Source organism: Orcinus orca, chromosome 10 (genome assembly GCF_937001465.1).
Source record: "Orcinus orca chromosome 10, mOrcOrc1.1, whole genome shotgun sequence".
Classification (NCBI taxonomy): domain Eukaryota; kingdom Metazoa; phylum Chordata; class Mammalia; order Artiodactyla; family Delphinidae; genus Orcinus; species Orcinus orca.
In genome coordinates this window covers 2,017,114-2,044,354 of record NC_064568.1, presented here as the reverse complement: position 1 = coordinate 2,044,354, position 27,241 = coordinate 2,017,114, and the positions used below count along the sequence as shown (strand labels likewise).

The window sequence follows — 27,241 nt, the reverse complement described above, 5'->3', positions numbered from 1 at the left end:
CTCATTACAGAAACGTTTAATAGTTTAGGAATGCGTACACTCTGGCTCTGCTAAGTCTCCATAAAGGCAACTTTTCCATGTTTTAAAAAATAGATTCGCTATAAAGATTTATATATTCATAAATAGGCAATGTGAAAAATCCCCAAATGCAATGGCATCCTTGGGCTGAGGCCCTCCCCACCCCAGCCCAGGTGCAGGCTCAGAGGTCTCTGAGGCCCCAGCCTCGGCAGCCCTCCGGGGAGAAGTAACTGCATTCAATGTGAATTAGGAATTTCCTCCAGCTTCACGCCTGCTGGGGCCTGTGTCCTTGAGCTCCACCCCCAACACCCACCCGCCCTCTGGACCGGGCCCACCTCTCTGGCTCAGGAGTCAGGATCCCTGTCCCTTGCTTGTCCCCCTCCCAGGAGTATAAAACACCAGCCTTCCTCTGGTCCTTCAGCCCAGGCCACAGACTGCCCTCCTCCGCCCGATGGCTGGGACACTTCCTGGCCCTCCTGCCGGGCTTCCTCTCCTGGCCCCTGACCCCTGACCTCACCTGCTCCTGTTCTTGGGTAACTTATAAACAAAGGAAGAGGCCCTGGGAGAGGGAAGAGGCGGGGCCGTGCTGTCTTACACACTTCCCCGTTGTCCCTTGGCCAAGTCCATCCGTCCGGGCCCATCTGACAGAGGACTTAGGCCCAGAGAGGTAGTGAGTCCCCTACCTGCCAGGGCACCCCAGAGCAGGCAGCCAGCAGCGCGCCCAGGGAGGCCCTGAGCGCTAGCATTTGGCTCTGAGACGGAGGACGGGAAGCCTCAGTAGGAAATGGCTTCAGCCCAGGACGGGAACCTCGCAGGCCAAGGGTGGGTAGGGAAGGAACGCATTCTTGCCAGGGGGTACGATGAGCAAAGGACCAGCTGGTCATCTGTGGGATTCTAAATGGCACGTATTCAAGGGCTGGGTCGGTAAGGGGGGCAGGGCAGGAAGGGGTCTGCCTGGACAGAAGCTGCTCCTGTGGGCAAGACGGTGCAAGGGAGAAGGAACGGAGCTGTGTGAGGCCTTGGACACCCGCGTGAGGATGGACATCCTGAGGGCCCGGGGGCGACTGGAAGGTGTCAGGATGGGGGAGGGACCTTTCATAGCTGCCCCCCTCACAGCAGCAGGATGGTGCCTGGGCTGGTGGAAGCCCAGGCCAAGGAGGTCAGGAGGCATCCAGGGGAGGGGATGGGGCCCATCTGGGCAGAGGGGCCAGGGGCACGGTTGTAGGGTGGGGGAGAAAGTGGGGAGCCCGAAATGACCCCTGAGTTCTAGGCTACAGCCCTGGAGCGAGGCTGCTCCGTGCGGAGGATGGGTGGCAGGAGACCCACTGGGCCTTGGGATTGTGAAAGGAGAGAGTGAAGTGCTGCTTCCTTGGTTCTGGGTGAGGAAGGGCCACCGTGAGGCCACCTCCCCTGTGCAGGGTTCCGGGCACAGGAGTAGGGGGATGGCTCACAGCCCAAGGTGGCAGGTGAGCCCCTGTCACCGGTGTTTCCTGTACCTGTGCACCCTGGATGCGGACTGCCGGATGCTGCCGGCAGCCCGGCAGGGCTCCTTCTGGAGGAGGTGAGCTGGGGGCCTCCCTCCTTCCCTAAGCCCTGTGAGGCAGCCCTGGGCCCGGGGTCAGTACCTGTGCTCGCTGGAACTGGGGCGCAGTCCCGGCCGCTGCTCCTTGCATGCACCCCACCCCCCAGAGCAGCAGGTCTGTGCAAGGCGGTCTTCGTGAGACTCCTCTCCCAGCTGGGCCTGGACTGAACACCCAGCTCTGCCCAAACATCAGTCCCCTGCAGAGAGGTCATGGGGCTGGAGGACCTCTGCCCTTGGCCTGAAGGGGGCCCCTCTCTGGGGAACCCCTCAGTGCAGGTGGAGGGGCTGGGCCCCATCCCATTAGCAGGGACGGGGGAGGGAAGCCAGGCAGCCTTCTTGCTCCCACTTCCCAGCCCACTCGGCCGACAGCGGGCTGACCCCTGCTCAGCAGCTCCTGGCCCGTCCAGGCCAGCGTCCTTCCCCTCCAGGGAAGGACCAGGCTCAGCCTCCGCGGCTGGAAGGGCCAGCAGCCCTGCCTGACCCGCCTCCTGGGGCTGCCTGGCAAGGTCTGACTTCCTGCTCTGTGTCCAGGCCTGCCTGGGAGGGTGTGACGCAGACCAGGTGCTGGGATGGAAGGCAGGGAGCCCGACTGCAGCTGTGCGGCACCTCTGGGCTCTCAGGGGCCCTGGGCTGTGTCTCCCTGATGTGGCCTCACCCATGTCTCTGAGAGCAGCTGATTTCCTGGGGCCCCACACTGGGGCGGGGGGCCTGCAGGGCTGAACTGGGCTGATGGGAGCGACTGGGATTGGCCTGGGAAGACCACCTGCTCCCCCAGTCCAGTCCCTGCACTCCTCTGAGCTGCACCCAGAGAATGGTGCTGCTTCCAAGGGCCCCAGTGACCCTGGTCCCCTGCTGTCTAACCTCAGTGTCCAGCGTATGCAGAGACCATTAGAGTGGGTGGGCCCAGACCCAGGCCTGCCGGGGCCTCGCCTTTTCTGTGCGGGAAACTCTCTAAGCTGGTCTGGGAGCGGCGGGGGAGCTGGCACTCTGAACGTGGCACGAAGGATCTCTGCAAGTCAGGTGGGACAGGCTGGGCTCAGGGGTGCGAGCGTTTACTTTTCCCTTAAATGTCCGCACTCCTATCTCATTCCCACTAACCCCCAGCTTCCGAGAGCCAGAGCTAAAGGATTCACTGCTTTTGCAACCTGAGTGGCAAAACTTTGGGCCCCAAGCCAGCAGACGAGCGCTGTGGGCCGTGACCCACCGTTGTCCGGGTGAAAAGAAGCTCCATGGAAATGGGAGAGGGAGGCCCGGCTGAGGCAGGAGCTGGCCTTGAAGGAAGGAGGGAGGTAGGGAAACCCCGGGACGAAGCTCAGGACTGAGTCTGCTGGGCCGTTGCTCCTGCACAGGAGGCCCTGGAATGCCCTGGGAGGGCCCGGAGCTCCGGCCACATCCCTGGAAAGCAACACCCTGCTGCGGCCTCGTGTGAAACGGTCCTAACCAGGCAGCATGTAGCCCGGGAGGCCCACTCCCAGCCCCTGGGCCAAGGTCCACACCGCTGGGCTCGCGCCAGTCCTGGGACGTGCCGCGTGTGGCGGGGACAGCAGCTGGCTGGCAGGAAGGGCCCCACACCCTACCCTGTGCCAACAGGGCCTCCCGTGGGAGGAATCCTGCTTCTTCCTTCCTGGAGGGCAGTGCTCCCATCAAGCATCCAGGCCACAGGCGGGGTAATTCCAGGCCTTTATCTGGCTGGCACCCTGGAGGCCAGCTCTGGAGGGCTGGGCGAGGAGGCCACAGGGCGGGAGGAGGTGGGGCAGCCCCGCCTGCCTGCCCTGCACCCCGGTCAGCACCCGCAGCCCCAGCTCTCTCCGACGTCCTTGCTGTCCAGCTGGATGTGGTCAGTGCCCTTCTCGCTGAGCAGAGGGCCCCCGTGCCGCATGACCAGCTCCGTGGCCACCCTCACGAAGGCCTCCTCCACGTTGCTCGAGTCCTTGGCCGACGTCTCGATGGCGCACAGGATGTCGTGGTGCTCTGCCAGGCTCTGCGCCTCGGCCAGCGGCACCTCCCTCAGCTCCCTGAGGTCCGACTTGTTCCCTGCGGGGAGGTGGGGCAGTGGTGAGGCCCAGGGCCCAGGTGGGCACGGCTACAGCTAAAGGCAGCGAGCCGGGAGAGTCTATCTTTAATGCTCTTATCCCATCCTTTAGTCCCTCATCTCATCTCTTCCTTATCTTTGCCAGGGGCCTGTGCATTTTATTGCTTTTTCCTAAGAAATAGAAGCGGGAAGGTTTGGTGAAAAGAACAGGGTGCTTAGAGCTGGAAGAAGACCTAGGTAGAGACGCCAGCTTCCTGTCACCTGCTGTGTGACGCTTGGGTAACTCACTCCATCTCTGAGTCTCAGTCCCCCATCTACGACGCCACCTTCTGCAGAGCAGACATTAAATGACACAGTGGACACAAGCTAGCACCTAGTGGGCACTCCACCAATGCTGAAGTTAAAGAAATCTGGCCTTGCTATTTTTTTTTTGGCTAAAATTTTGTCATTTTTCTGATTATTTATGCTCTCATATTTTCCTTTGGAATTTTTTAATTCTCTGTAAGATTGTGGGTTTTGATTATTTTGCTTTTCTGATAATGAGAGCACAGACTACAGCTGCCCCTGAGAGCACACCTTTCCTTCTCCCACGAGGTGTGAGATGTTTCATTATGTTTTAAATAATCTGGTCAATTGCTCCTTGGTCCAATTTCTACAAGAATTTTTTTTAAGTCTCTAAGTGATTGACTTTTATAATCTGATTATAGGGACAAAAAAACAGATAAGCATCTATGAAGATCTAGGGACTTCCCTGGCGGTCTAGTGGTTATGGCTTGTTGCTTTCACTGCCAGGCCCCAGGTTCAATCCCGCGTCGGGGATCTAAGATCCCACAAGCCACGCAGAATGGCCAAAAAAAGAGAAAAAAAAAAATCTACAATTTCTTTGGTAACCTTAAACAATGCAGCAACCAATTTCAATGTTAGGAACTTATTTGGATGCTGATTTCAACAAACTGAAAAGAAAACCACATGTGACATTTATGAGCAATTATAAATCTGACCACAGATCAGCTAAGTTGATTGTATTAGGAGATGTCAGTATGTTTTAAATGTGAAAAGCGTACTGTTATTATATATTTTTAAGTGTTTGTATCTTTTATAGATTCATGCTGGAACATTTGCAAGTGAAATCATTTGGTGTTGGGATTTGCCTCAAAATAGTATGAGGTCGGGGGAGGGGCCGAGGGCTGAAATGACCGTGGACAGGACTTGCCGGCTCTGCTGAATCTGGGGTTTGTTACGCTGTTCCTTTTATGTCCTTGTATAGAGTGCTCTATGATAGAATGTTTTCTTTTAAAAGTCCTGGATTGGGAATTCCCTGGCAGTCCAGTGGTTAGGACTTTGCGCTTCCACTGCAGGGGGCCCCGGTTCGATCCCTGGTCAGGGAACCAAGATCCTGCAAGCCGAGCGGCGTGGCCAAAAAAAATTAAAAAGTCCTGGATGAAAGGGGAGCATCAGGCCACGTAGGGAGGACTCCCTTCCTGCCCGGGGAGTCCAGTCCGCCTAGAACACCCACACCCCAGTCCAGGCCCATCTGCACTCGCTCACCTTAGAGGAATCAGCCTGACTGTTGGGACGAGCACCCCAGGGACCACACACATGGTCCAAAGCTTCTTGAATCCAGGCCCGAGAAGTTTATGCAGGAGGAAAAGGTAAAATGGAGGTCACGGCACCCCCTGCAGCGTCGGTTCTCAAAGTGGGATCACTGTGTCACCCGGGAACTTGTTAGAAATGCACACGCGTGGGCCCACCCAGTGCTCCCGAGTGAGATGCTCTGTGGGTGGTGCCGGCGTCTGCCCTCCACCAAGACTTCAGAGTGGCTGGGAGGGGCGTGGACACCTGAGAAGCACCCCCTGCAGGGTGGCCGACAGAGCAGGCCACTGAATCACGATCGGCCACGTTTACATGCTCACGGGCTATGTGGATGGGATAAATGACTTCACTTTTCTGACCCTCGGCCCCGTCCCTGACACATGAGGAGCAGGCAGGGTTATGAGAACACACATGATGAAGACCGAACTAGCCTGGACCAAGGTGCGGCCACGTGGCGACCGCTTCCTGGCCTGCGTCGTCTCATTTCCACTTTGACTGTAACTTTACAAGTGATTAGCAGGATCCGAAGTTTCTTTTTTTTTGGCCGCGCCTCGTGGCACGTGGGATCTTAGTCCCCTGAGCAGGGATCGAACCCGTGCCCCCTGCAGTGGAAGCTCAGAGTCTTAACCACCAGACCAACAGGGAAGTCCCCGAATTTTCTAGACCATGGTCCTGGCTCCGCTCCTACCTGGCCAAGCTCAGCCCTCTCTGTGCTCTGTTTGCCCGTTGTTTAGAAAGGAGAGAGAGACCGAGACAGACAGACAGACGGGTGGACCGCAGGGGCCCCCGCTCACCGATGAGCAGCTGCACGATGTTGGAGCCCGCGTACTTCCTCACGTCCTCGATCCAGTGAGGCACCGACAGGAAGGAGCTCCTCTTGGTGATGTCGTATGCCAGGATGGCCCCGTTGGCGCTGCGGTAGTAGCTCTGGGTGATGGTGCGGAAGCGCTCCTGGCCAGCCGTGTCCCAGATCTGCAGCTAAAGGAACAGGGGTCCCGTGAACCCGGGGGTGCAGCCGAGCACAGGGGACGGGGAGGCCGAGCCCCCAGACCCACCCCCAAAGTGCTGCTTCCGGGGGCAGGCCACCGGCCACAGCTCGGCAGGCCCCACGTAGGACGGGCCAGAAGGTGGACAGAGCGGAGAGGCCTTCTGAGCCCTTGGAAGGCAACTCAGCGGCCTGAGCAGGACGGGGGGAGCAACGTGGAGGTGGGCAGCCCCGTTTCCACCTCCAGAGTCCCAAGACAAGGGGGTGGGTTCTGCACCGTGGCGGGAAGCACACTGGACCCCGAATCCTCTCTGCCCTAGACACCAGGCTCGCTGCTGGCGCCGTGTCTACTGCCTGCCCCTCTGGGCCGTGAGTGCCCGCTGCCCCCACCGTCGGGAGGCCCCCAGCACTCGGGCTCTCTGTTCTGCCTCAGCGGCGCCAGGGAAGACGCTCACGCTGGGCAGGGACGGCCTGGGGAGGCTCCTCTCAGGCGGCCTCTGCCATCAGCTGGCGCAGCCTGCTAACCCTAACCCCGGTCCCAACCCTCCTCCTGCCCAGGTCCTCACTGCACCAGCACCCATCAGGGCCGCTGCCGGGCCTCCCTGGATGGGTGCCCGGCGGGGCGGGAGCATCCCTGGCTTCCAGCAGCAGCAGCAGCAGGATGGCGGCAGAGACCCCAGGTAGGGCGGCGGAAGCTGGGCCAGGGGCCAACCTGGATGGTCACTGTGCCCGGGCCAGGAGGCTGCGCCGCGGAGGGCACCAGAATGGGCGGGTCCAGGGCTCTCAGCGGCTCAGGGCCTGCCTTCTCTGCTCCGCAGACCACAGGTCCTCGGGGCCCTGAAGGTGACATCCTGAGCCGCAGGCCATCCACCCTCCTCCACTGGCACAAGCACTCTGGGTGCCTCTCTATCCCGTTCTCAAGGGGCGTCCAGGGTGGGGACAGACCCAGAGGCCTCAGACAGTTCCTGCGGGCAGGGCTTCTGGCCCTGGCACTGTGGAGGTGACCACCTCTTCCTGGGCCTCACAAGAGGGGTCCACCGGTTGATGCACTCTGGGCCACGACTCGCCAAACCAAACTCCCCGCCTGAGACGTCCCATTTGCTCCGCAGGGTGAGAGGCTCCAGGAAGCAGGCCCCGGGGCACAGCTCACGCAGGGGTGACGTGAAAGGCGGGACCTCGGCACCACACCAGCCTGGGATCCAGACGACCTAGGACTCCCCTCCACACCCCAGAGGGGAGCATCAAACACAGAGGCCAAGCAGACACGGGAAAAGGCAAGTTGGCGGAAATAGAAACTAGGCAGAGTTTCTCAAAACAATCTCCAAAAAAATCATCAGTGTTTTCAGAGATAAGAAAAGGGCCATGAAATGATAAAAGAACACTCTTATTTTAAGTAGAGGGAACATTCGGAAAGGAAAAACGAGCTCTTGAAAATTAAAAATATAACATAAATGAAAAATGCAACATAAGCGTTGGAAGATAAACTTGAAGAATTTCCAAGTAGGGGAAAAAAATGCAAAGAGATGGAAAAGAGAGAAAAGGAATTGTGGAACCAGCCTAGAAGGTCCACCATCAGGATAGTAAGAGTTTTGGAAAAAAAGAATAGTAAAATCAAAGAAATGCTTCAAGAAAATTCCCCAGAACTGACTGAAAAGGCCCACTAAGTACACAATGGAGGAAAACAGACCCACACAAGACACTTGGCCTTGGGAACTCAAGAACAGTGAGGAAGAAGAAAGGACCCTAAAAAGTTGCAGGGAAAACAAAAGAGAGAAAGGAAAAACGGGTTTGAAGGCTTCACAGAAAAGATCCATATTGCATTAGACATTCAATGAAACGATGCCTAAAATTACAAGGGAAAATAATTTCCAGCCTAGAATTCTCCACCTAATCACTGAGTCAAGTGCGATGGTTTAACAAAGGCATTTTCAGACATAGGGGCCTCAAAAAATTTACCTTCCTGTCACCCTTTCTAAGGAAGCTGCTGAAATCAACCAACACGAAGAAAATGGGGGATCCAGAAAGAGAATTCAACTCAAAAGAGAGGCGAAGGGAAACCCCGGGTGGTAGGGAGATCCCAAGACAGCAGCCAAGCCGCAAGCCAGGAGGCGGGCCGGTCGGGAGCCTCCAGTTCTGGAAGAGCATTTAGTGGCCGTCGAGACTTCCCTCCTTAAACAGCCGGGAGACTGAGAAAAACACGGGAGGCTACTGTTTTCAGGATGTAAACAACACAGCACGAGACCCTAATCCTTGAAAGAAGCAAAACTCATGGAAGGCGCCTCACGATTGCCAGCACTCTACTGGGGACGGTTTTCTGACCACAGGACAGGCGGCTAGACTCCAAGCAGGGCATGGAGCCTGGAGCAGCTGGTGGGACTGGAATGAGGAGCGATGGGTCGGGGAGGGGTGGTCCCTGGTGGGTCCTAGCCCTCGGGCTCCGCACACAGGGTGAGGCTCCCAGGTTCTAACCAGAGAGCGGCTCCTCCGGGGGTGAGAACACACCAGAGGTGGAGGCTGAACAGTGCTGGGGGATCTTCCAACCCAGCCACGGGGAAGAGGCCTCCTTAGGACCTTGCGAAGGACCCAGATATTGAGCTGAGACATCAGGAAGGCTGTGCCCTACGAGTGAGGACCATGGCAAGAGGCAGGCCTCCCGACACCTGGCCAAGAAACCCTAAACCAAGCTCTCAGGTTTGGAGGCCGCGTTCTGTCAAGGTGAAAGGCTAGAGAAACACTGTCAGACTTGCATCTCTCTGCCCTAACAGGACATGAAGACAAGCCACACAGGTTCAAGGTGATCAGTCAGTCACTGAATTGACTACTAGGACATGAATCAGTGCCCTTCCAACACGATGCAGAGTCACTAGCCAGTATCAACCAGTATTTCCAGTATACAGTTAAAAGCCTGCTAAACATGCAAAAAAAAAAAAAAAAAAAAGACAATTTGACCCCAAGAGAGAAAAGCAGTCAATAGAAAATGAGGCCAAAATGGCCCAAGTATTGGAGTTAGTAGACAAAGACTTTAAAGCAGTTATTTTAAATATAATCAGAGAATTAAAGGAAAATATGTTCGAAGAACTGGAGCAAAATGTCACTCTAAGTGGGCAAATCGGGAATTTCAGTTAGAGAAACGGAAATTATTTCTAAAAACATATTTTAAGAGGGTCAAAATTCTAGAACTGAAAAGTACAGTAAGTGGGAAATTCATTTGATGAGCTTAACGGCAGAATGGAGACAGAAAAAAGAATCAGTGAACTTGAAGAAAAATCAATATACCAAGTATTTAATCTTTGATTAAATAAGATCTTAAATATTAAGATAAGCCTCAATGAATCCCAAAAGATTGTATTCTTCTGTAAGAATATTCTCTAGCCACAGGATATTCCTCTAGCCACAGAAAATCTAAAACAGAAATTAAGAACGCTCTGGGAGAGACTTCTTCAAGAAGATGGAACTGAGAGGCAGCAAGACGTTGCGGGGACAATCACACAGTATGTGGGGTAGATGGAGAGGGTGAGTGTGCCCATTAGGGGAGGATTTGGAGCTGAGTTAATGGTAAATACATAGACCCCACGCAGAAACAAGATGATCACGACCACCAGGAAAAACTAGGGAGCACAGGGAATGAAAGATAGTGCTACATGGCTCAGCCGTGAACAGCTCTCACTAACCAAAATGTGTTCATTCAGCCATTTCAACAGCGCTTACTGGACACCTGCTCTACGTTCTAGGTACCAGAGAGAGCAGAGGAAGCAGATGCAAATTCCTGGGCTCAAGCTTACAGTCTAGGGCAGGAGACAGATGCTAAGTAAGATAATAATAATACGGATATATATTTGTTTATATGGAAATACAGAATATAAATAAAATATCATAAAATAAGTAATACAATAATCAGTATGCTAGATAGTGATAAGATGGAAAAAACAAGCAGGGGAAGAAGTTATCAAGTATGGTGAGGAATGACGTTTTAGATAGGAAGGCCTCATTGAGATAACAGTTGGGTAAAGATCTGAAGAAAGTTAGCTAGCTGTGCAGATGCCTGCGAGACAAGCATTCCAGGGAGAGAGAGAGAGCAAGTGCAAAGGCCCTGAGGCAGAGACTTGACTGGTGCACGAAGATCAGTGTGCTGGGAGCAGAGTGAAAAGGGAGAGAGAAATGAGGGATGACTGAGGAATTGGGCCAGATCATGCAGTGCCCTGGAGACCACAGCAAGAACTTTGTCCTTCACTGTGAGTGAAGGGGAAGCCAGGGAGTTTTGAGCCAATCAAATTTATTTTTAAACAGGATCACTCTGACTACTGTATGGACAACAGATCAAAAGAGAGCAAGGACAGGGAATTCCCTGGTGATCCAGTAGTTAGGATTCCATGGGTTCACTGCTGAGGGCGTGGGTTCAATCCCTGGTCATGGAGCTAGGATCTCGCAAGCCGCGCAGCCAAAAAAAAAAGAGGAAGGACAGAAACGGGGAGCTCAGTTGGACGGCTGTAGCCATAATCCAGGTAAAAGACTACAGTCGTAGCAGTGAAGTTAGGGAGAAGTGATCAAATTGGGGCTATGTTTTGCGAATAGAACTGAAAGGAACTTAATGCTGATCTAATCAACATTACCACACACCTCTACTGGGAGGATGCAAAGTGTGTGTCTGTGTGTGTGCGTGTGCGTGCGTGCACACGCGTGCGTGTGTGTGATGGGGGCTAGGGTAGTGCTGAGAGTTAAACCCTCATCTTCCAAAGCAGGAAGTCAATAGATGATGCGTGTACCTGGGGGAGGAGGGGTAGCAACACAAGCAAGAGAAGGAGAAACAGAGAAGAGCCGGAAGTGGTTGACCCTAGAGGCTGGGGGCAGAGGGGAGTATCTGGAGACCAAGCCTTGTTGAACCATCATACACAAGTGTAACCGATAACAATTAAAAATAAAAACCCAACACAATAGCTACAGATTACGGTATCTGGGTCAACCAACTCGTGAAATCTGGACAGTAATGGAGGAAATATTTTTGGAAAGTAGGTCCTTCTCATGACTGGTAATACTCTCATCCTACTTCCCCACATCAGAGCCAGGGGAAGAGAAAAGCAGGGTCAGTGCTCGGGCCCGGCAGCCTGAGATCCTGAACCAGTCCCGTCACTTCCCACCTTGGTGTCTGCAGGCTAAAACCTAATTCACTTTTCATCTGTCAAAAATGGTGCCGTAAGGGTGAATGATAGACTCAAGTGTGCTCAGAGCCGAGCGCAGAGAAAGGGCTGGATAAACGCATCCCCTTAACGGTATTACTGAGCTGGCATCATTTGGGGCTGGCGTTTTTAATACACGCCAAGGAGCTTTAATGCAAAGTGGAACACGTAAAGGGCTCAAAGAAAGGCACACCGGGCTGTGTGCACGACCACACATTTGTTCATTCAGTACGAACTGAACGTCAGCCATGTCCCAGTCCCTGTTGGAAAGACTGGCAACGCTGCAGGGGGTGAAACAGGAACAGAGTTCCCTTTCCAGTTAAAAGGAGGCAGAGGAGAAGAAGGCCAGTGGGACACTTGCAGAGAGGGGGGACGAGCACCCTGAAGAAAGCAAAGATAACGGGAGGGCCTCCCCGGACAGCACCTCCCAGGGTGGTCACAGAAGGTGGCCCCTGGGCTGAGGCTCCTGCCAGTCGTGGGGACAGTGGTCAGGCGCAGGGGACAAAGGCCCAGAGGCAGGACAGAGCCTGTCTGCCACGATGGAAACACAGCAAGGGCGGCGTGGCCAGATGGCAGCAAAGCAGCACCCCGGAAGGCGAGGCCGTCGGCGGTGCCGGAGCCACGGCCTAAGGTGGGTGTTACTTCACCGTGGTGGGAGACGGGGGCAGATCGTCCGAAGCAGGGGATGTGTATCAGACGCCTCTCATTCCACTTCACGTGTCTCAGCAGCACCCTGTGCTCTAGCCATTGTCACAGTAACCAGCCAAGCACAGAAACAGCCTTCGAGCCTCCCTGATCCTAGCCCGGGAGGCCCGCTGGAAACCACCGAGCACTCGGGACTCGTGACCCAGATGAGAGGGACCCGCCAGCCTATGGACGGACACTCAGCCAGTGCAGGGCAGGGGATGCCGGGCCCGATCAAGCCCCACTTGTCCACAGAGGGACCAACATGAGAATGCAGCCTCCACAGCCTTTCCTCCCTTCTCTGTTCTAGAAACAGATGAGCTCCGCGCACACTCTTGCCTACGGCTGTCCTCAGGGAGCCCAGGCAAAGCCGGGACGTGCCCCGACTTATGTCTGTAAAGCTGCCGGCTGCTGGGTGGAGGACGGTCCTACAGAGGCAGCCCTATGGCTTGGCCCGAATGCCCGCTGTGTTCCAAGAGCTGGGTGAAGGCAGGCTGGGAGCGGCCCCGCTTTCCGGGCAGCTAAGCACAGCTCCTCCACCAGGCAGGGCCCCAGGGAGGCTGGTGAGAAGGTTAATGAGGCTTATCAGACACCTGAGCTACCGGAGACCCAGACGAGCAGAGCAGCACCGTCCTGAGCCATCTCCTGGGCAGCACAGGCCCGGGCTCTGCCTTAGAAACCAGAGCAGGGACTTCCCTGGTGGCGCAGTGGTTAGGAGTCCGCCTGCCATTGCGGGGGACACGGGTTCGATCCCTGGTCCGGGAAGATCCCACATGCCGTGGAGCAACTAGGCCCGTGCACCACAACTACTCAGCCAAAAACTTAAAAAAAAAAAAAAAGAAAATTAGAAACCAGAGCAGAAGTGCCGCGTGGACGCAGTGGGGACCTGTGCAGGGGTAGTGCGGGGACCCGTGGCGGGTGCCGGCCTCGCCCGGGGTCTCACGGGGCTGTGGGCAGAGACCGTGAGCCCGACGTCACAGAGGAGAAAGCCGGCTCTGGAGGTGCAGTGACTGGCCGAGGAAGGCATCTCGACGTCGTGCTGGGTCCGAGCCCATCTGCCTGCCTGCTCCCCAGCACAGACCTCGGCAGGAGCCCAGCGCCCAGGAAATCACGGGTGTGGAGGCCCCTCTGCTCTGCGTTTCCCGCTCCTTCACACGCATCACAGCCAAGCCGGCGCCAGGCTCCCTGCGGACGGCCTCCACCCGCCCAGCGCCCGGCCCACGCCCCGCACAGCAGCCACTGTGGAGCCGCCAGAACCCGGCTGAGATCCTGCAGCCCCTCCGCTCTCCGGCCTCCACCCTCAAGTGCATCGTCCGAGCCCTCCGCATCGCCTGCAGGCCCCACAGGCCCCGACTTCCTGCCGTCGCCCACCCCGCGTGCCCAGCTCCCGGGAGGTCGCATCAAGGCCCCTGCCTGAAACGCTCGTCCCAGACCCTCGCCATCCCAGCCCCGCACCCCACGGCCCGGCCTCAGCCTCTGCACCGCCTGGCTGGACACAGGCGTGCACGCACACTTCTTAAATGTTTACTGTCCCTACCTCACGTGGGACTCTTGAGGGCAGGGGCTGTGTCTGGCTGGCTTTCTGCATAAGCCAGGTAGAAGGTGCTCGATGAATACACGGTCCATCGGCTGGACGAGCACCTGCCTGCCAAATTGAAGCCACCACCCCCGCCCACCTCCTTCCCCACCTGGAAGTTCTCCACCTGCACTCACTGGACAGACAGACGGGGGCCTCGTTCACGGATCACACCCGAGCCCCCTCCCCGACGCCCACCTGCCACCCACCTCCCACCGGGCACATCGCCAGTTTCTCCGACCTTCCCAGCCAGCCTGTCTCATCTGACTTTGGGGGAAATTCTCTGGCCTGCTGATACCCAGAGTGAAGTCCGGAAGCATCTTTGGGGCACAGAGGGTAGGACTGAGGCCCGGCCAGGATGGAAAAGGGCTCCCAGAGCACGGATGCTCGGGAGAGGGCAGCTGCCCCCCTCCAGCTCTGCAGGGGTCAGTCAGGTGAGTTTCAGACCTGTGGGGTGGGAATTTCAAGGGGAAGTATGGTATCGAGGTGAGGGACGAGGCTATTTTCCCTTCTAAGCTCCACACCTAACACCTCCCAGTTAACACTGTCCCTCTGGGTCCCCACACCCATGAAGGGTGTTACCATTTTGCCATTATCTCCTTTTCTAGGATAGACTGCATTCCTCTTGACCTTTTGGTGAACTCCTACCTAACCGTCAGGGCCCCAGTTCAAGGTCACCTGGTCAGTGGAGCTTCCCCGATGCACAGGCCTGGGCCCCACACCAAGCGGACTCAGCTTTCTTTTCTTCGTGGTCCACAGCCCTTTACTCTTGCCTCTATGACAGCATACACCACAGAGGATGTCACCTGTCCCAAACTTGGGTGCCTTTGGGGGCCAGGAAGGGAACATAAAATGCAGCAAGGTGACAGAAAAGGATATCCTGCCTAAAGGAAATTCAATAAAAAACAAACCAGCAAATCACCACTGAGCAGGCCAAACGAAACGGTTCACGGTGGGAACTGGCCCAGGGCTGTATGTGCGGGGCTCCTGGTTTGTAACTCTGCCTCTCGCCATCAAGAACGGGCTCTGGAGACTTCCCTGGTGGCGCAGTGGTTAAGAACCCACCTGCCAATGCACGGGACACGGATTCAATCCCTGGTCTGGGAAGATCCCACATGCTGCGGAGCAACTAAGCCTGTGAGCCACAACTACTGAGCCTGTACTGTAGAGCCCGCAAGCCACAACTACTGAAGCCCGTGCGCCACAACTACTGAAGCCCACGCGCCTAGAGCCTGTGCTCCGCAAAAAGAGAAGCCACCACAATGAGAACCCCACGCACCGCAATGAAGACTAGCCCCCGCTCGCCGCAACTAGAGAAAGCCCCGCGTGCAAAAACGAAGACCCAACGCAGCCAAAAATTAAATAACAAATAAAACAAAGAACGGGCTCTGGTGGGGACAGACCCCATCTCATTCCTTTGCAACCTGGCGCAGAGCAGGCGCCTGACCGGGAAGGAAGCCCTCTGAGGGCGGGTCCTGCGGTCAGGCCAGTGGGAGCGAGATGAGGCTGGCGGGGCAAGGGCTGCTCTCCAGAGAGGGTTCCCATGTGTCCCAGTGGGAAGTCAATTCTGCTTAGTAGGTTAAATAAACCTAATAAATAAAATCAACTTCACAGTTGGCGATTCAGGTCCCAGAACCTTTGTCCAGCACCATCCCTCCCGAGGGAAACAGAAGAGGATTTTATCGGAACAGCCTTTCTCCCACAGGATGAGGCCGGCAGTGGGAAGCTCCTTGTTTCTTCATACCAGAGAGGGGCTTTGGAAAAATTAGTTCTCAAGACAAAACTCCAAGAACTGGTTGGAGAGACCCAAATACGAGCCCCCATGCTGCTGTTCATCGTGTCTCGGAATGTGGGGAGTCTGAACCAGGAGGTGGTCTGCAAGCTACTCCCCGGCCAGCCGCTGTCACTTCTGCCTCAGTCCTCAGGGAAGAGCTCAGCCCCTGGCTTGAAAACAAGCCTCGGCCGAGAGGCAGGTGCACTGCCAGAAGCGACGGTAAGACCCTGCAAAACCTCCAATGTGTTAGCGGGTGAGACAGGCAGGAGGGGATGGAGCCTAAGTGAGGAGAACCGGGGCAGCAACACTGGACGGGGGCCGCGCGGACCTGACACAGACGCGCCTCCCAGCGGCTGACAAGGGCTGCGGACGGATTCCTGGGCCCAGGTTCCTCCCGCCCCGACTGCTCAGGATCCCAGGGTCAGAGGCAACTTTCTGTGTCCCTTGTCACCATGCAGCTCTCCCTGTAGAGCTACCACCACTGGAAGAAGGGAGGCGGGACCCCTGGTTCCCCGCCCTGCTCCGCCAACCAGGGGACCAAGGGTGATCAGATGGCTTCCTGGCATCTGTGTTTCACCTCCAGCATCTTGGGAACAGTGGTGGGAACCCAGGTGATGAAGGTGACAGACGCGCTGTGAGCCCCTCCAGGCTGACTGTGCCGGAGCTCCCTGTCTCGGTACATTCCATCCTCAGGCAGCCCTGCAGGTGCATCTCAGAGCCTTTTACAAGACGGGTCCCAGGGCACAGGAAAGGAGAGCTCAGTCTGACTCTGAAACCTGTGCCCTTCGCTGTGTGCACGGCTCCTCCACAGACCATGTCCTGTGCTTTTTTCATGAAACCCCCTCCTCCTGCAAGAATCAGTCAGCCTGTCCTTAAGTCCTGGCGGGAAGAAAGGCCCAGCCTCCGCCCATGGGGGATGTGGGCAGCCCGAGCTCCCGGTGCAGCGAGGAGGGCCTGGGGAGCTGGTGGCCCTGTGCTGGCGACCAAGGTGGGACTCACAGGTGGCCTCTTACCTGCTTGTAGCCCCTTCAGGCACAATGGGGTACATGGGGACGAAACCCAGGCAGGACGTCAGGCAGCAGTCTGTGCCCCCCAGGGAGGTCAAGAGCAGGGGTCGCAGCACCCGGACCAGGACTTGCGGCTGGGCCACCACCCAGCATCAGACAAAGCCAACCCATTCGCTCGTTGGCCCAGAGCATACCTTCCAGCATGACCGGAAGGCGGCTCCCACGCCCCACGGGGCCCCACTTCCCCTGACTGGATGAACACCAGGCCCTCTCCTGCTTGCGGGGCTGCACACGAACACGGCCCTGGAGCACAGCCCCTGTCTTTCCTCACTGGGAACTGTCCTCCTTCAACGCCCACCTCCAAGCCCGGGAAGAGGACTGCGCATCGTCTGTGTCCTGGGCACCAGGCAAGCAGCCCCGTGACAGCACGGCACCCGAGCAGGAACAGTCCGAATTTCAGATATCTGGTCCTGCTATGGCCACAGTAAACACACGTGTGCTTGTAAGGCCGCATGATTCGGTTCCTGGTTTGGCAGTTCAGTCCCTGCAGCAGCAGTATGGACGGCACTCATGCTACTTAGGTGCTTGCACGTCTGTCGCCCAAGCCAGACATGAGCTCCGAGGCACAGGGACACATCTCATGTGTCTTCCTTTTGTAGGTACTCAGAACAGCACCTGGGAGAGAGGAGGTACTCACAGAACAAACCCTGAACCCACTGACGTGCAGTTTCTGTCCTGGGTGTCACATGGAAACTTCCAGCCAACAACCACAGTTAAGCTCGACAGAGCACCTTCTAAGTTTCAGGTGTTTTTCCCTTTTCATCTCACTTAACTTGTCTGTTGCTCCAGAGAGAAGAGGCCAGCTCAAGGCCCTGGCTCTTAAATTATAACCCAAGAAACAAAGGAAAATGGAGCAAAAAGGAATCTTTAACAATAAATGTGAGTGGAGATCAAGCTTGGCCTCACCTCCAGCGGGGGACCTTCATCACGTCCCGCCTGCCGTGGGGCAGTGTGGGTGCAAACATTACCCGTGAGTCATTCTCGCCAAAACCCTTCTACCCGAGTGTCTCTGAACCTCTAAACTCAACCTCCAGCTTACAGAAAATACAAAGGATAGAGGAACAAGGGAAAAGACACCACGAGGGAAACGGGAGACAAATCCAGAAAGCGACTCTTAAAAAACAACAGTCATCAAAACAGAAGTGAGGCATCGTTCTGGACTAAACCCACACTGGACTCCAGCTCAAGGGGGAAAACTCTATAAAAGACATTTTGGAGGAAGTTGGGGAAACTTAAAAATGGACTAAGTAGATGCTGATAGAAACAATGATTTGCTTAGGTATGATAACACACTGTGCTTATTCTCAAAAGCTGTATGTCGAGGTATCCAGGGGTGGAGTATCATGCTATCTGCAACTTACTTTCAAATAAAAAAATTTATATTACACATACAAAAAGATAAGGCAAATTCAGCAAAACACAAGCAATTGTTAAATCTATGTAGAGCATATATGGGGCTCACTATGTTATCCTTCCAACTTTCCTATATTTTTAAACTTTTTCATAGTGAAAAATTGGGAAGAACAGAAGTGTTAATAATATCCTGAGAATGAAAATCTTACTGATGGGAAAAAGTACCAACTGGAGATCTGGGAAATGAAAAACGTAATTGTCAGAATACAGAAACTAAAAGATGAAATGAACATCGGAATAGAGGCAGCTGAAAAGTAAATCAGGGATCTGGAAGGTGGGGCACGGGCTGCCAGAACACAGCACAGCAGAACACGCTGTCACTACGGAGGCCAGACCCTAAGCCCAGCTCCCGCCCTGCGCAACCTCCAGAGAACAGGGAGAAGGACAAGAAGGAATGAATCGAAGCAACACAAGCAAATCCCACAGAGCTTCAGGAACACGGGACTTTTCATATTGATTACACCTACTGAGTTCACAGAGGATGAATGGGAATATCCCATCACCTGGAGAGAGTGCTTTACTCACCTGCCAGGACACACGGGGAAGGCACAGTGTCAGGTGCAGACGCACAGAACGACACGGTGAGTGTGACTTGGGGGGTGGATGGAGTGCTAGGAAGAAAAACTAAGCAGGGCGAGGAAGGGATGAAAAGTAACTCAGACCTCAAAAACATGACCCAAGGACCCCGCGACAGTGTGTGGTTCCATGTACACGTGTGTCCAGAAGGGGCAGCTCCACAGAGATGGGCTGGGGAAGAGTGGAACAGGCATGACTGCTGATAGCTACCAGGCTCCTGTCTGGGTGATGAAAATACCCTAAAGTTGACCCTGGTGAGTATTCAAAACAACAGGAAAAAAACACTGAATTGCACACTTTAAATGGGGGAATTCACAGTATATGAATTATATCTCAATAAAGATTTTTTTAAAAAGGAACTTGGTGGAGTACTACTTTGGACAGGATGGTCAGGTAAGGCTGACTTACGTAAAGCAAAACAATAACGTGTTGATGTACATACACACGTACACACACACAGAGCAAACTGCCCCAGGCATCCTAGCACACGGGGGCCTTCCATCTCCCCGGCTCTTGCATGGACCCCACTCTGCAAGCTGAGGTTCCGGACCCACCTCCGGCGCAGACATGCCCCTCCGCCTCTCCCCGCCCCCCGCCCCGCCCTCTCCCTCCCTCGCTCCTTCATTCAGCCAATACTGGTCAAGAGCTTATTCTGGGGAAAATAACCTGATGCAGACCGCAGAGCTGGGGTTTACACTGAGGTATTTACCTTGTGATTTCAATATTAAGGTTGATTTTTCCCATGTATTTCATCTGTAATGCAAACATGGCAGACACTGACAATTCATAGCTGGCAAACTGAAGTTTATCCTGTGACCCACTTTTTTCATCATGAAATCATCCACTGTTCGTGTCCCCACTACAGATTTAAAACCCGAGAGTAAAAAACAAGTTAAACCAAAACAATAAAAGTGCTTCACTGAAAAATATAAACAGAGTATTTTTAATTTAAAAAAAATCTGATTTTGGGGCTTCCCTGGTGGCGCAGTGGTTGGGAGTCCGCCTGCCAATGCAGGGAACACGGGTTCGTGCCCCGGTCTGGGAAGATCCCACATGCTGCGGAGCGGCTGCGCCCGTGAGCCATGGCCGCTGAGCCTGTGCGTCCGGAGCCTGCGCTCCGCAATGGGAGAGGCCACAACAGTGAGAGGCCCGCGTACTGCAAAAAAAAAAAAAAAAAAAAAAAAAATCTGATTTTTACACTTCTCAGACATAAAAAAAGGCAGAGGTGGGGACTACCTGGCTTGAAACTACAAGGAACTTTCCTCAAGGAAAATGGAATCCCTCAGTGATGTGGTCCAGCCTCCTCACATGGCGCCCAAGGAAACTGACATGCGGAAGGGAAATGACCCGCCAACTGTCCGCCGTGAGGTGGAGGTCACCGTTGCAGGCCTCTGGGATCAGGATGAACCTTGTCACCCACACATGGCGACTGCCCTCGGGCAAGGCCGGCCTGACGTGAGCCTGGACTCTGCTTTCACAGTCAGATCTCATCTGGGACCAAAGGCCTCCTGACAGCGTGGCAGGCTCTGCTCCAGTGGCCTCTGACCCTTCTGAGTCATCAGACCCACCCTGTGATCCCACAACCGGAAATACTTATGCAGTTTCCCAAGGAGACCACTTTGAGAGGGACAGGTCCTAGCGACACATCTAAGCTCCAGGTTGTTGCCTTTTAAACAACCTGTGTGGAAAGTCACATACCTGGTCTAGGGCTACTCTGACCTCTTCCTGGGGTAGGAGAGGGAGGCCTGCAAGGCCAAGCAGGACAGGTAAGAAGGGAGGGGATGCTTATGTAACCCACGGAGAAGGGCGCTGCTAGTGACTAACGGTCCCGACTCACTACATCCCCAGAGCAGGTTGCAGACGCCTCTACCTACCAGCACTGGCTGTACGTTCAATAAAACAGCATTACGGGGCTTCCCTGGTGGCGCAGTGGTTAAGAATCCACCTGCCAATGCAGGAGACACGGGTTCGAGCCCTGGTCCGGGAAGATCCCACATGCTGCGAGGCAACCAAGCCAGTGTGCCACAACTACTGAGCCTACTCCAGAGCCCGCAAGCCACAACTACTGAAGCCCGCGCGCCTAGAGCCCGTGCTCCACAACAAGAGAAGCCACTGCAATGAGAAGCCCACGCACCGCAACAAAGAGTAGCCCCTGCTCACCGCAACTAGAGAAAGCCCGCGCGCAGCAACGAAGACCCAACGCAGCCGAAAATAAATAAATAAATTTATAAAAAAAAAAAACCCCAGCATTACGTAGGCCATTCTAGAAGGCAGGCACTTTCTTTTGTTCACACTGGCCATAAGCACCACTTCTGCCAACTAATCTGAATTAATAAGGATTTGTTTAACAAGCAGATGGCATCAGTATGTTGATGTGACCCCGCTAATCAAAATGTAAGAAAATGTAAAATGCAAGTGATACACGACGGCCCAGACTTCACATTGGTCCCAAACCTTTCCATGCGTGTGTTCATGTACATGTGTCTGTGTGCGCCTGCGCGCGCATGAGCTCACACACGTGCGTGTGGCGGCTGGTAGTGGTAGAGGGCGTGAACAGCAATGAGGAAAAGGCGCCACACGAGGAGCTGGCAGGCAAGGTTCTGGTTCAGACCTGCCGCACATGACCTTTATCTCCCCGTCTGTGAAATGGGGTCTCACCGGGTGGCTGCAAGGACCAGGCAGAACAGAGCACGAGAACAGTGGTGAAAACTCAGGAGATGGGGGACTCAGGGAGGGAGGGCTGCCCCCTAACTACTAAGCTTCACGATCCCTCACGCCCAAAGCCTCTTTGCAAGGGCCACACAGGGCTGACAGAAGGAAGGAAAACGCAAACAGGCCGAAACACCAGAGGGATGGAAGCAAAGAAAGGAGGCAGGTGGAGGCCCTGAGCTGTGAGAAGGCCCGGTCTGGGCGATGCCACCCCCCTGTGACCCCAGTGGGCTCGCCTTTTCATACACAGCGGCCCTCCACGGCATGGACATGGGGATTCTGCCTTCATTTCATAGCTGGGGAAGCAGATCAGTGCACAAGGGCAGCTGGGCAGCCAGGCTGAGAAGCTGAGCCTCCCGAGCCCCAGGCCACCATCTCTCTCTGGGGACCCACGCCCGTGTCAGCTCCCACCTGCTGATGCTCTGCTGTGCGTCAGGTCCTTAAGCTCGGGGTTGACAGGTGAACAGATCAGGAGCGGTGATGCGACGTGCCCCAGGCGGCAAAGCCAAGATTGTGACCTGGGGCCCGAGGTTCTACCACTGGCCCCCTTTCCACCATTTCCCACAGCACGTGCTGCCTCGGAACTGGCAGAAACCTCAGGAGGCAGGTTCGTTTTGCCATGAGGATGATTGTCACCGGCATCAAGAACAGATTTCTTGGGCTTCCCTGGTGGCACAGTGGTTGAGAGTCCGCCTGCCGATGCAGGGGACACGGATTTGTGCCACGGTCCGGGAAGATCCCACGTGCCGCAGAGCGGCTGGGCCCTTGGCCCATGGCCGCTGAGCCTGCGCGTCCGGAGCCTGTGCTCCGCAACAACAACAAAAAAAAGAAGCACTTTCAGACCAGGAGAGCGATGGAGCGCAAGGTCCCGCAACGTGGAGCCTGGGCCCCAGGGCAGAGACTGAGCTCTGTGTGGGAGGACCCTGGCTGCCTTCCCAGCATGGGGACAGTGACCCCGACAGAAGGCCGAATAAAGGGGCGCAGCTGTTCAGGGCCGACCCGTGTGCGCGTCCCCTGTGAGGTGCACAGACCAGTTTACATAACAGGCCTTTGTGTCGTCCCAGATAAGGGTGGGTGAGCAGAACTCGGATGTGTTCAGGATTTAGAACCGGCTGAGATTTCCCGGGGGATGGGGAGGTGGGGAGGGGCAGGTTAAGAAATAATCCTAATAATAATCCCTAGGGAGGAAAATGCTAACAACAGCAACAATCAAATAATCTCTTATGTTTGTAATTCTTTGGTTTTATTCACAATAGCACTTTCAAGATAGACAAGAGATGGGTAGCATTGTCTGCCTTCTCTTACAGGGCGTCAGAAATGGAAAGGAGGGTGGTTGTGTTTTTTTACGGTACGCCCTTTTATGTCTTTGAAATTTTGAAATTCTGAACCATGTGGATGAATTATCCAAAAACATACAAGGGGAATTTTTAACTATTTTGAGCATGTCCATAGCCGTCCAACAACCCTGAGAAGTAGGCAGAGCAAAGATCATTCGTTCCATTTCAAAAAGGACGAAGCCCGCGGCTCCAAGAAGGGACAAGGAACTGGCCAGGGCTAGGATGAGGTTGCAACAGACCTTTGGACACCTAGTCCAGGGTTCTCCTGCAGAGACATCACCGCTGAGAGGCCAGCAGCTCCCAGAGTTGCCCCCAGCTTCAGCCTGCACAGCTAAAGCCCAGTGAACTCACACAGGGCCACCCGGGGGCTCACGCCACCGCCAGAGCCTTCCCACCAGCAGGGCTGCTACGGGAGCTGCCCAGGGCTGCCTGTTGCTCTGTTAGCTGACAGCACCCTGAAACTCCTTGGGGTTTCCACCCTCATTCCTGAAAATCTAGAAAATGCCCAACTCCATTTGCTTCTCTCCAAGTGCGGTGACCACAGCTGTCTTTTCGCTAGAGTCATTAACGTGCAGATCTCAGGGTCATCGTTACGAACTGAGAGGGACTCAGAAGTGTAGTCAAGTGTAAAAATAGGCGCTGCAACAAGGAGCCAGGGAGACCCTGGGTTCAAAGCCTGGTTTTGCCACTGACTTGTGTGGGGCCTTGGGCGTGTCGGTCACTTCCTTTATTGTGGCCTCAGCTTCCTCCCTATAAATAAAAATCAATGAACACACAGGTAGTGAGCACCGTGTGTCTGACACTATTGTAGGTGTGGGGATTCACAGGTACGCAAGGCGGTGTCCACTTTCAAGGAGCGGAAACCGTACGGAAGAGAACCACAAACGAGGGAATGTCAAGTCCTGGTAAATGCTATGAACCTACCCCGTAATGGGACGGAGGGGCTGGGAGGTCAGGGAAGGCCTCTCTGAAGAGGTGGCCTGTGCAGTGACAGCCGAATGATGAAGCAGCTGTTACATGGGGATCTGGGGGTGGAATGTGGCAGGCAGGGCAGCAGATGCAAAGGGCCTGAGGCAGGCATGTTGGAAGGACAGAAAGGGCCAGTGAGGCTGGGGACTGAGTGTGGGGCAGGGGCAGGGAGATGAAGTGGCCGAGGCAGACAGGGGCCCAGCTCTCCAGGTCAGCTGTTGGGATGTCATTCTGGTCGCAAGAGGAAGTGACTATAGAAATAAAGGGATTTAATTCAATCTGTGATGTTCCCCACTTTTAATTTTTTTTAGCAGCAGAACTCTTCAGTCAAGGACATGCGGAACCTCAATATAAAACTGGATAAAAGTAAGCTAGTTAAGGCCCTTCTTAACCTGCGGTCTCTCGGCCTCCCCGCTTCAGTCCGCAGCTCCCCAAGCACAGAGCAGCTGGAAAAGCGCTAGGTGATCTCTCCCTGAGGTTCCTCAAGAGCTAACAAGAGCCAGCAAGCACAGGATAGGCAGCTTTGAGATCCTGCTGGATGCTTTGCTGGACCCCAGACGGGCCTGGGAAGGTTTTAAACTAAATCCCTGATGTGAACATGCTTTCTGCAGAAACAACGACGACAAACTCTGGTTCCTCAAAGGTTCCAGTTAAAAACCACAATGTTGAAACTATAGGGACAGAAAAGAGATCAGTGGTTGCCAGGGCCTGGGGTGAAGGGAGGACGCTGACACAAAGGGACACGGGAGAACTTTCCGGGTTGATGGAAGGAATCTATGCTCTGAATGTGGTGGTGGTGACAGGACTGCACAGGTCTGTCAAGATTCACAGAACTCGACACCTGAAACGAGGCACATTTACTGTGTGTCAGCTGAACGTCAATAAACTTGATTTCTTTAAAATCACATTGCTGGAAGACACCCCAGATATAGTTTATGGGTGAGGAAAAATGACCTGCCCCCGCTGAGTCCCGAGAGCCCAGCACCCAGGGCCAGGGAGGCTGTCCTCTCACCCCACCCACCCAACTGCAATTCACAGCCTCTTCAGTGCCTGGGCCTCAGGATTCTCTGGCTGCAAGATCAAGAAGTAAATACGTGCACAGGCTTTCCCACTCCACGCAATCAGAAGCAGCAGTCTGGTGTAGGGAAAGACCCCAACGCCCTGGAGCCTGAAAAGCTGGAAGAAAACTTGCACGTCTGTCACTTCCCAGCTGTGTGCCTGGGGAAGCCTGCCCCGTGTGAGGTGGGGTTAATCACAAGAACACATCTGTAAAACAGCTGGCACACATCAGACTCTTGAGAGGGGTGGCCGCTATTAACTCTTAGGGGGGTTACCATGCCTACACTGCTCTCCTGATCCCAGAACCACCCGGCTGCCTCCCAAGTAGAACAATCTGAAGGTGACTAGCAGGAAAAGAAATCTCGAAGTGCCTGCCCTGCATTGCATAACCTGTGCTCGGTACACAGTGCACCCAGGGCTCCGGCACAGGTTATCTCGCCAGGTAAACAGGAACACCCAGCCCCTCCTTGACCACTGTCAGCACCGGGAGTGGGGAAAGGGGAGGGGAGGGGGAAGGGGAGGGGAGGGGGAAGGGGAGGGGAGGGGAGGGGGAAGGGAGGGGAGGGGGAAGGTGGGGGAGGGGGAAGGTGGGGGAGGGGGAAGGGAGGGGAGGGGGAAGGGGGAGGGAGGGGAGGGAGGGGAGGGGAAAGGGGAGAGGAGGGGAAGGGGAGAGGAGGGGAAGGGGAGAGGAGGGGGAAGGGGAGAGGAGGGGGAAGGGGAGAGGAGGGGGAAGGGGAGAGGAGGGGGAAGGGGAGAGGAGGGGGAAGGGGAGAGGAGGGGGAAGGGGAGAGGAGGGGGAAGGGAAAAGGGGAGGGGAAGGGGAAGGGGAAAGGGGAGGGGAGGGGGAGGGGAGGGGAGGAGAGGGGGAAGGGAGGGGAGCGGGAGCAGGCAGCCCGATTGTTTACGCCTATCCTTCAACTCGCCACTTCCCCGTGGCTGTTGGCAGTGTCTCAGGGCACAGACTTATCCGTGGACCCCATCCCACAGCCTTCCCTCGCCACCTGCTCCAAAGGGTGGTCCCGAATAATGACTCAAAGCTGCCTGCCACACCTTGTTCTTTTTTCCTATCCTAAGGAGACTCAAAACACACAGAAACCCAAAAGACTGTTAAAAAAAGAAAAGAAAAAAAAAGCAACCCTTCTGGCAGGGAGTTTCCGCTTCCCCTGTCACATCAACTCCAAAGGCACCGTGTGCATGGAAAGGCTTTTGGCTGACGTTTTCTCCATGCTGGGTCGGGAGGGAGAAATTATCCCAATTTTGCAGAAATAAAGAGCTAAGCATCCTGCCAAAAGCCAACCGGTAGCAGGCCCACAGCAGCCCAGGGAGGCCCGGTGCCACAGTATCGGGGCTCACGGGACTCAATCACCCGGCTCCACCTGAAAACACGGAGATACCAGGAGATGCCCTGGCCCTGTGCTGCCCCGCCCAGGGCTCTTAGGAGCCGTCCCGGAGTCGGTGGGAACTCAAATCCACCAAAGAGGGGAAAGGATTTCCGTCCGGCGCAGTTCAGTCAAGTTCCCGAGCAAGAACAATGGTCTCTCACTCCGTTCGGGAGAGCTGACACCCAGGTTAAGAAACTGATTCACTAATCACAAATATTAGTTATCTGACCACTGCCAGGACTCTGTGGCAGCCACATCCTGCCGGTTTAGTGCGGAGCCACTGCCAAACCTCGGTCCTCTCCCCCACCTTCCGGGGCCCGTGAAGTTTTCAGTTCCTATCGGGCTGCAGCTGGGGGAGGGGACCCGGGCCGCCCCGGCCGAGTAAAGTTCCACCACCAGGTCCACAAAGAGACTGCAGGGAGGCGTGGCCAGGCCGGAAATTCTGACAAAAAGTTTTGGCCCTCCGGTCCTAGAAGCAACTACTTCCTGGTCCCTCCTAGTCGTGGGGGTGTCCCTTTCTGCCTGGGGTCCCCCCCCGAGGGCCGAGCTGGGGCCTTCGACCGCGGTGGGGCGGGGGTAGGCCTGCCAGGCGCCCCCCGTGCCCGCACCCGAGGCGCTCTGCCGCCAGGCACCGGAGACGCTATTCTGGAGCAAAGTCCCCCGGCGTGTAGCTCGGAGGGCAGGGCCTCTCCTCCGCACTCCCCCCAGCACGCGCACCCCAGCGCCCCGAGGCCCGCGCTCTGAGCCCAGAGGCCGGCCCCAACGCCCAGGCCCAGGCCTGCTCGGACAGGGGGCCAGAGGGGACCCCAGCCCCCAAGGACCAGTCGGGTGCTCGCCGCGGCCCCCGACCCCGACCCCTCCGGGGAGACCCTCCAGGGCCCTGGCCGACCCCTAGCGCCATGGGGCCCGGCTGCACGGCGGCCCCGAGCCGGGCCTCCCACCTTGACCCGCTGGCCCTGGATCTCCAGCGTCTTCATGGTGAAGTCCACGCCGATGGTGCTGCCCTGGCGCTCGGAGAAGACGCCTGTCTTGAAGCGCTGCACCACGCACGTCTTGCCCACGCTCGCGTCGCCCACCAGCACCAGCTTGAACAGGAAATCGTACTGCTCGTCCGGGTCCCCCGGGCCCGGCCCCGCCATGGCCGCGGGAGCCCAAGGGCCGGCGCTCCGGACGCTGGGGCGGCCTGGGCTCGCGCAAGCCGCGGGCCGCCTGGCGACGTGGAAGCGCCGCAACACCTGGGGAAGGGGCGCCACCGCCCGCCGGCCGCCCCGCCCCGGCCCGCCCCGGCCCGCCCCGGCCAGCCCGGCCGGC

At 55.9% G+C, this 27,241-nt stretch overlaps 1 protein-coding gene across 6 annotated transcripts; it reads right to left on the bottom strand.

Moving 5' to 3' along the window:
• RAB43 (RAB43, member RAS oncogene family) lies at window positions 1-27,241 on the bottom strand. 6 transcript variants are annotated; one of them, XM_033414090.2, is made up of 5 exons: window positions 26,872-27,010; window positions 19,184-19,333; window positions 18,561-18,725; window positions 6,020-6,203; window positions 1-3,634 (listed from the first exon to the last, which is right to left on the bottom strand). In XM_033414090.2, exons 3-5 carry the CDS (start codon window positions 18,666-18,668, stop codon window positions 3,384-3,386), a joined length of 543 nt encoding a protein of 180 aa, XP_033269981.1. In that variant the 5' UTR covers window positions 18,669-18,725; window positions 19,184-19,333; window positions 26,872-27,010; the 3' UTR covers window positions 1-3,383. The 6 variants fall into 6 exon arrangements, with proteins under 6 accessions (XP_033269981.1, XP_049549677.1, XP_004284379.1 ...); XM_049693720.1 differs by lacking the exons at window positions 18,561-18,725; window positions 19,184-19,333 and having other exon boundaries at window positions 6,020-6,197; window positions 26,872-27,241; XM_004284331.4 differs by lacking the exons at window positions 18,561-18,725; window positions 19,184-19,333 and having other exon boundaries at window positions 26,872-27,237.